The sequence below is a fragment of the Talpa occidentalis genome, unplaced genomic scaffold, assembly GCF_014898055.3.
Source record: "Talpa occidentalis isolate TD23 unplaced genomic scaffold, MPIMG_talOcc4v2.1 talOcc4.12, whole genome shotgun sequence".
Taxonomy (NCBI): domain Eukaryota; kingdom Metazoa; phylum Chordata; class Mammalia; order Eulipotyphla; family Talpidae; genus Talpa; species Talpa occidentalis.
This window is the reverse complement of record NW_023601212.1, coordinates 38,927,265-38,935,467: the sequence shown is the minus strand read 5'-3', so window position 1 is coordinate 38,935,467 and position 8,203 is coordinate 38,927,265. Positions and strand designations below refer to the sequence as shown.

Below are 8,203 nucleotides of genomic sequence, written 5' to 3'. Positions count from 1 at the left end.
TCAAATTGTTCTTACTTTGGTCAGAGGGAGTTCTCTTAGGCCTGTTTCTGTGTCCTTTGATATTTTTTTAAAAAGCACTTTCTGGCATTACAAGATGCCACAGGATCATTTTGTATGTTGTCTGTTCCAACCCTAGAAGTATCCATGTTTTCCAAGGAGTCGTAGTTCCTCATATTGGAAAATGGTATTTGTTTTAAAGATTTATTTATTTATGCATACAAGAACTGGGGTACAGGCCACAGGTGTGGGGGGTGAGGGATTCACCAGAGACAAAGTGGGGAACAGAACAGGCAGATTGACTGAAATACACTGCTGAGGGGAGCAGCAGGCGAGACAGGACAGGTCTACTTTGCCATGTAGGTCTCCTCCCTGGCTGGGGATTGAACTGGTGCTGCAGAAGCATTGGACAACTTTATAGGTTACCTGTTAAGCCCTTGTGCCACCAGTGAGGCCCCTGGAAAATGGTATTTAGAGGCTAGGATCGGAGTGCAATGTGCTCATTGCTACTGGGGTGTCATTGCTTCTGGGTCCTCAGTAGACTAATAAGTGTATGTGTGTATGCTAATATATATATATATATATATATATATATACTCATAACTATATTTTTGTATCTATCTATTGAGAAAAACATTTCATATTGATAACTCCAGTCCAGCACCATATTGCTTATTTGTAACTCAACATTAGCATATAACTAGCTACAGAATTTGTGAGAAACAAATTTACTGACTAAAGTATACTGTTTGAAGCAAAAACAAAGAGAAACCCCACCAACTGGGAGAACATATTTGCATACAACACTAATGATGAAGGACTGATCACAAAAATCTACAAAGAGCTGATGAGACTCAACAAAAACAAAGAAAATAATCCAGTCAAAAAATGGGCAGAAGAGCTAAAGAGGAAATGCAAATGGCCAACAGGCATATGAAAAAATGTTCAACATCACTTGTAATCAGGGAAATGCAAATCAAAACTACCATGAGATACCATCTTACACCAGTGAGAATGGCACATATTAAAAAAACTAGCAACAACAAATGTTGGCGAGGATGTGGAGAAAAAGGAACTCTTCTGCACTGCTGGTGGGAGTGCAAACTGGTCCAACCACTATGGAGAGCTGTGTGGAGATTTCTGGACCTACTAAACATAGAGCTTCCATATGATCCAGCAATTCCACTCCTAGGTATTGACCCAAAGGACACAGAAACATCAATTCCAAAGAGCACCTGCACCCCTATGTTTATAGCAGCACTGTTTACAATAGCTAAGCTTTGGAGACAACCCAAATGCCCAAAAATAGATGACAGGATCAAGAAGATGTGGTACATATACACCATGGAATATTACTCAGCATTCAAAAAGGATAAACACATGCAATTTGCAGCAACATGGATGGCACTGGAAGGGATCATGCTCAGCGAAATAAGCCAGAAAGAAGAAGAAAAATACCGGATGGTCTCACTCATAGCAGGAATCTAGAAAACTTAAATAAGGGACCAGGAAAAAGAATAACTATAAGAAAGAAAATATCAAAATCAACAAACAACTATGAACCAGAGACAATCTATGGGGGGGTGGGGGGCAGGGAAAGGAGGGATTGGGGTCAAAATAAGGGGATTGTAATTGTATGGGGAATATAAAAATAAAATTTAAATTTAAAAAACCTCAATTAAAAAAAGATTAAAAAAAATAAAGTATACTGTTTGAGTATGGTTCAGACAATGTTGGAGGGGGAATCCTCATAAGCTAAGCAAACAATACTTATGTTGTGACTTGGAGTTGGCCCTTAGGTCTCCAGTTTGAAGCCCTCAAAATTCATTTTTTTTGCATTTGGGGCTGAGACAGGAGAGGTCTGCTGCACCATGTGGGTCTCCTCCCTGGCCGGGGATGGAACTCATGCTGCCGTAGCTGGGAAAGGTGCCAGTTTGCACCCCCTTGCACTACATTCATCCATCCATGGGCGACCCTCCTGCAGAACTCTGATTCTCTGAATGGCTAGGAGTGTGAGGAGACCATGGAGGCATTTTGCCCTTTTAGAGATAAAGACCTAGCTCAGTGAGAGTGGGCACAGATCAGGTGGGGCAGTCCCTGTGGGCGAGGGCTCTGGCAGCAGAACCTGCTAGGCAGGTGCTGGCCCAGGCATGCATCTGGCAGAAGGCTGTGGTAGGAGCTCAGAGGCCAGGGATGCCTTTCCCCTGGGAAGAGACTGAGTTTGGCTGGGGGTGGGGAGGGAGTGGGTTGGAGTGGTTGTGGTGCCTGGGGCTGATAGGGCTTAAACTGGGCCCCCTGATTCTTCTGCAGGGATACAGCAGTGGCCAAGAGTACCCAAGCGAACATTTACTGAGCTCTCCATGTATATCTCTCCTCTGTTCTAATTGTTCCTTTTATCTGTAACATCCTCCCCTCCTGGTGGCCGCTGTTATTCCCTCCATTTTATAGATGAGGCTACCATGGCTCAGAGTGGGTATTGCATGCCCAGAGTTGTAGACCACAATGTAGCTGAGCCTGCTTCCAGATTCAGTGTCCCTTAACCTTTGCACAATGTCTGGCTAGAGCGCTGTGAGTCTATGGCAGAAACACACAATAGGACAGATGAATGAATAAACAATTTAAGGTAATTTCTTATGGGGCCAACAAAATTGGGGAGGAGGACAGATCAAGGAAGGCCTCTCTGAGGAGGTGGCCAGCTGGCAAGGGTGTCCTAGGCAGATTGATCCCCCAAGTACAAATGTCCTGAAGTGTGTGAGGAATAGGCCAGTGAGGCTGGAAGGGATTTAGGTAGGCGGAGAATAGAGCAATAAGGTGGAGGGCAGTAAGGACTTGGGCATTTACTCGGAGTGATATAAGGAGCCATAATAGAGTTTGGAGCAGGAGAGGGACCTGATCTGAGATTTAAGAACAGTGGTCCCCTCATGTAGAATCATTGCTAAGGATGAAGATATCAAGGTATGAAGGTATGCCAGAGCCTGAGCCCCAGGATAGCTAGTCTATGGTAAAGAGGCACAGGGAGGTGGCAGAAGTTTGGGATGCAGGGCACAGGACCCACTGCCACCCTACTGGGTCCTCCAGAGGTGAGACTGTCACCTGGGAAGTGTTAAGCAGCCACCTTCCCTCCCTGGGAAAGGGTCATTTATCTAGTGCCGGCTGTGTGCCAGGAGTAGTCTTGCTGAGTTTGGGGATCACCAGGGGACATCCTAGCAGACACAGCTTGTATCTCATTTGCTCACTCGGAGGATACTTGAGGAACACTCAGACTGCATCTCAGTGTTGCTCACAACAGATGAAAGTCCCTGCTCCTGTAGGACTGACAGTCTAGAAACACTATAAAATGAGCAAATCACATGGCTGTGGGATGCTGGAACCTAAGTGAATAACCCCCTGCCCCAGGTTGGCCCTACTGGCTGTAATGCTGGATACATTTCTTTGATGGGTAGAAGCAGCAAAAGTGGTTCTGTATCCCCCAGAACAGAGTGGGCAGAAGCCACTGGATCTCCAAGGGGCAGTGCAACCTGGCCTGGCTGCCCCTTGGGGTCCTTCCCCAAGTGGTACTCCATGATCCACCCCTATCCCTAGCCTCCAGTTCATAGTCCCTGGGACACCCTCACCCCATAGGTGGCTAGCAGAGGTTGAGCAAGCCAGAGGGCAAGGCAGGATCCTGGTGAAGGTGGTATCAGTCAGGCCCAGACCCCATTCCTGTTTGTGGCGCCTTTTCTGAGGAGGGGGAGCTGGGCTTAGCCAGTAAGCTCCTGGGAATGGGGAGGTGGAGACTGCTCTTCGGGCTTTGGAAGAGCAGAGGCCGGGAGAGGTGTGGAGAGCTACACTGAAAGACTCAGCAACTGAGAGAGGCATTCATTCATTCGCTCACTAAGGGTACTTAGCGGATGTTCACACCAAACAAGAATACCTGCTCCCGTGGGAGTGACAGCCCAGAAACACTACACAATGAGCAAATCACATTGTCCAGAGGGATAAGGGTGGGGGAACGGGAGAATCCCGGGAGCAAACGAGTCAGGGCCTCTTTATCTGGGTGCTCCTCCCCTACTCTTCCCAAGCCAAGGGTGGGAGCCAGGGGAAAGAGGGAGGGACCTGCTCCTGGGAACCGCTGGGACATATTTGCTAAGTTGAGGAGGAGGAGGGGACTCAGGCTACCTCCGCCCCTGCGAAAGACCCTCGTGGTCCCTTTGCCCTCCATTCACCCTTGGGCTGCAGCCCAGTGAGCACCTTCTGAGGGTACGCCGAAAACTGGGAAATACCAATGTCCAGGATCCTGAGAATTGGCAGGACCCCTCGGGGGTGTGGGGGTGGAGGTAAGGGAGGAGAGGCTGAGGCCTGGCCCTCCCACAGCGACGGGCGTCGCTGGGAGAGCAGCCCGGAGGGGGGGAGCCGAGGGCTCGCCGGTGCCAGTCGCCGCCGGGGCGCGCTCCGGTGCTGCGTCGGGTGGCACAGGCTGGCAGCCACGGGCTGGGTGCCCGCGCCCCAAGGGGAGGGGGCAAAGGCTGGCTACCCCCAGAGGTCCGAGTTGCGGACCCGCCCCTTTGCCTGGCAGCTCGAGTCTGGCTCCCCACCGGAGTAGCGTCCATTCACTGGGCTCAAGGCTGCGCGACTTCAGGGACGCACAACCAGGGCGCTGGGGTGAGTTTACAACTCCGGGTTCTTGGAGGCGCGGGGGAGGGGTTTGCCCCAGCCTCTACCTCAGTCCTCTTCCTTGGGTTTCCCAGACCTTTTCTGGAAGTCTCTAGGAAGAGAAGGGAAAGTCGGCGATTCTGGGGGCTAGGCCCCGGATCCGGTAAGGGATGAGGTCCCCGAGGATCCCCCGGCCTCCAGGCGGTGCCACTAAGAGTTTTGCTGCTTGTGTTGAGGTGGGGCTGGCAGAGACTGCGAGCCTCTGCTCGAAGTCCCCACCAGAGAGTGTAAGCCTTGCTTGGTGATTTGATTCTCCAGCCGGTGTCTTCCCTTAGGTCTGTGCTTGTGCACGTTTTCCTGTGCGCAGCTGAAGACTTCTGGGATGCACGCATTTGTTCCTTCCAGGCCTGATGAAGTCCATGACCCTCCTAGCCCTAGGTTTTCTCATCTTTTTAGTGAGCCCAATTGGGGAAAAGTAGAAAGTTGTCAGGGGATTAAAGGGCAGAATGGCAAACAGCAAGTATTATTATACTTTAATGACATGCGTGCCCCTTTGCAAGAACCTGTTTGTGCGATGTGGATCCTATCAGCTGCCCTCTGGCTAGGTCTCAAGGGGGTGATATGGTGGATGAAGGGGCTTTGGTAGGAAACATCGAGGTATGTGAGACTTTGGACACCAGTCAGGATATGGGTGAAGGTTGTGAAATTATGGCTTGTATGACTGGATGTGAGACCCCATCAGCCTGTGACTGAATTTCTGTGTTTGTGTGTCTCTGCCTGTGCCATTCTGTGTGTGTGACACATGTATTTGCTTGTTTCCCTGATGGAGTGTTGTGTATTTTTGTCATTGCTTGTGACTATATGTGTACATGCTCTTGTCAGTGAGTCTCTGTATTTGTGTGTCCCTTTCTCTGTGCGGTTGTATTTCTATGTATTCTTGTATGTTTCCAATTGAATGTACCTCTGGAGACCCCTGCATGTGTGTGAATCACTAATGTCTTTTTTTTTTTAATAGAGGCATGTTTTATTTATTTATTTGTTTGTTTGTTTTGTTTATGCAAGCACTGGGTACAGTCAGAAGTGTGGGAGGGTGAGAGAATTCACCAGAGCCAGAGCGGGGAGCAGAGCAGGCAGAAGGACCGAAGTACACTGCTGAGGGGAGCAGCGGGTGGCAGGAGAGGTCTGCGGGCCACGTGGGACCCTCCTCCAGTGGCCCGGGAGCAGCCGGGGATCAAACTGGAGCGAGCCGCAGAGGCCACTGGCAGCTTCGCAACCCAGCGCTCAACCGCTGCGCCACCGGAGAGGCCCACTAATGTCTTTTTTTGTGTGAACTGCTAGTGTCTTTTTTCTGTGGGACAGTTTGGCACTCTGTTCCCTCCTTATATTATTTGGGTGTATTTTGGTCAGCCTATCTCCATGGACACCCCCCTTCCATGCTGAATTCCCTCTGGGCTCCAGTGTGCATAAGGGGTGGTAGGCAGGGAGTTAGGGCCTAAGGTTTGAGCTCCCCCCACCCCTGCCCCCACCAGCCAAGAGCCTTGGACAGTCTGACAGGGAATGCTGAGTCTGACACTCTGCCCGACTTCTCCGCAGCCTTGCCGTGGCGGCCCATGGAGTCGGGGCTGCTGCGGCCTGCGCCAGTGAGCGAGGTCATCGTTCTGCATTACAACTACACGGGCAAGCTCAGAGGTGCCCGATACCAGCCAGGAGCCGGGCTGCGAGCTGACGCGGTGGTGTGCCTGGCCGTGTGCGCTTTCATCGTGCTGGAGAACTTGGCAGTGCTGTTCGTGCTGGGTCGTCACCCGCGCTTCCATGCGCCCATGTTCCTGCTCTGGGGCAGCCTCACGCTGTCCGACTTGCTGGCAGGCGCCGCCTATGCCGCCAACATCCTGCTGTCTGGGCCACTCACCTTGCGCTTGTCGCCTGCTCTCTGGTTCGCGCGTGAGGGAGGTGTCTTCGTCGCGCTCGCTGCATCGGTGCTGAGCCTCCTGGCCATCGCGCTGGAGCGCCGCTTCACCATGGCGCGCCGAGGACCCGCGCCGGCTGCTCGTCGGGGACGCACGCTGGCCCTGGCTGTCGCCGCCTGGGGTGTGTCACTGCTCCTTGGGCTACTCCCGGCTCTGGGCTGGAACTGTCTGGGCCGCCTAGACACCTGCTCCACCGTCCTGCCCCTCTACGCCAAAGCCTACGTGCTCTTCTGCGTCCTAGCCTTCGTCTGCATTCTGGCAGCCATCTGTGCGCTCTACGCTCGCATCTACTGCCAGGTGCGGGCCAACGCGCGACGCCTGAAAGCGCGCCCGGGAACTGGCAGCGGCTTCTCCTCCCGCCTACATCGCACACCGCGCTCTTTGGCGCTTTTGCGCACGCTCAGCGTGGTACTCTTGGCCTTTGTGGCGTGTTGGGGGCCCCTCTTCCTGCTACTGTTGCTCGATGTGGCCTGTCCCGCGCGCGCCTGCCCGGTGCTCCTGCAGGCTGACCCTTTCTTGGGCCTGGCCATGGCCAACTCGCTTCTGAACCCCATCATCTACACGCTGACTAACCGCGACCTGCGCCACGCGCTCCTTCGCCTCGTCTGCTGCGGTCGCCATCCCTGCTACAGAGTCTCTGGTGCCTCCCGGCGGTCCGGCACCGCCGCTGGGGCTTCACGTGGCCTGCACCGTTGGCTACCCCCCGGCCTCGGCCTAGACGGCAGCTCCAGCCGTTCCGAGCGCTCGTCACCTCAGAGAGACGGATTGGACACGAGCGGTGACACAGCAGCACCTGGTGCTCTGACAACTGCCCGGACCCTGGTTCCTGCGCCTGCCGCAGACTGACGCCTTCTGACTCTCTGCTACGCTCCTCAGAGCTGTTTTGCAGAATTTTTCTTTTTATATGAAGGGATTTGTAGGAAAAGCAGACAAAAGACAGTGGAGGCAGAAGAGACACGGGGAAACATATTTTATTGACGCTAAACTCCATAACAGTGAATAGACAAAAATCCTGACCTTGTGGAATTCACGTTCTGAATTCCAGAGGCAATAATGAGAGATGCAGATAATTTCAGTGACAATACAATGATGTGATAATGGTCAAGAGAGGCCTTTCTTTTATTATTATTATTATTTATTTATTTATTTATACAAGCACTGTGTACAGTCGGAAGCATGGAGGGTGAGAGAGTTCACCAGAGCCAGAGCGGGGAGCAGAGCAGGCAGAAGGACCGAAGTACACTGCTGAGGGGAGCAGCGGGCGGCAGGAGAGGTCTGCGCGCCATGTGGGACCCTCCTCTGGTGGCTGGGGAACAGCCGGGGATCCAACCGGCGCTGCAGAGGCTGCGGGCAGCTTCGCAACCCAGCGCTCAACCGCTGCGCCACCGGGGAGGCCCAAGAGATGCCTTTCTGAGGTGGTTACTTGTGGTATGAATCAAGACCTATCACACTGTCCTAGGAATCCCTGAAGGAAGGTCATTTTAGGATGAGCTTACAGTAGGTGCAATGGCTCTAAGGCAAGAATGTTTGGCCCTAAATTCTATAAAAAGCATGGATCCCCTGTGGGTAGAAAACAAGGCCTGGAAATGACTGGGCATATGGTGTTC

The 8,203-nt window shown here is 52.4% G+C and overlaps 1 protein-coding gene across 1 annotated transcript; it reads left to right on the top strand.

Moving 5' to 3' along the window:
- Positions 1 to 4,466: 4,466 nt before the first annotated feature.
- On the top strand, positions 4,467 to 7,693 carry S1PR5 (sphingosine-1-phosphate receptor 5). The gene is made up of 2 exons (XM_037504364.1): positions 4,467 to 4,638; positions 6,223 to 7,693. Exon 2 carries the CDS (start codon positions 6,240 to 6,242, stop codon positions 7,440 to 7,442), a length of 1,203 nt encoding a protein of 400 aa, XP_037360261.1. The 5' UTR covers positions 4,467 to 4,638; positions 6,223 to 6,239; the 3' UTR covers positions 7,443 to 7,693.
- Positions 7,694 to 8,203: the final 510 nt, after the last annotated feature.

Coding starts and splice junctions, on each gene's coding strand:
- S1PR5 (XM_037504364.1), top strand. CDS start 6,240: ATGGAGTCGGGGCTGCTGCGGCCTGCGCCAGTGAGCGAGGTCATCGTT.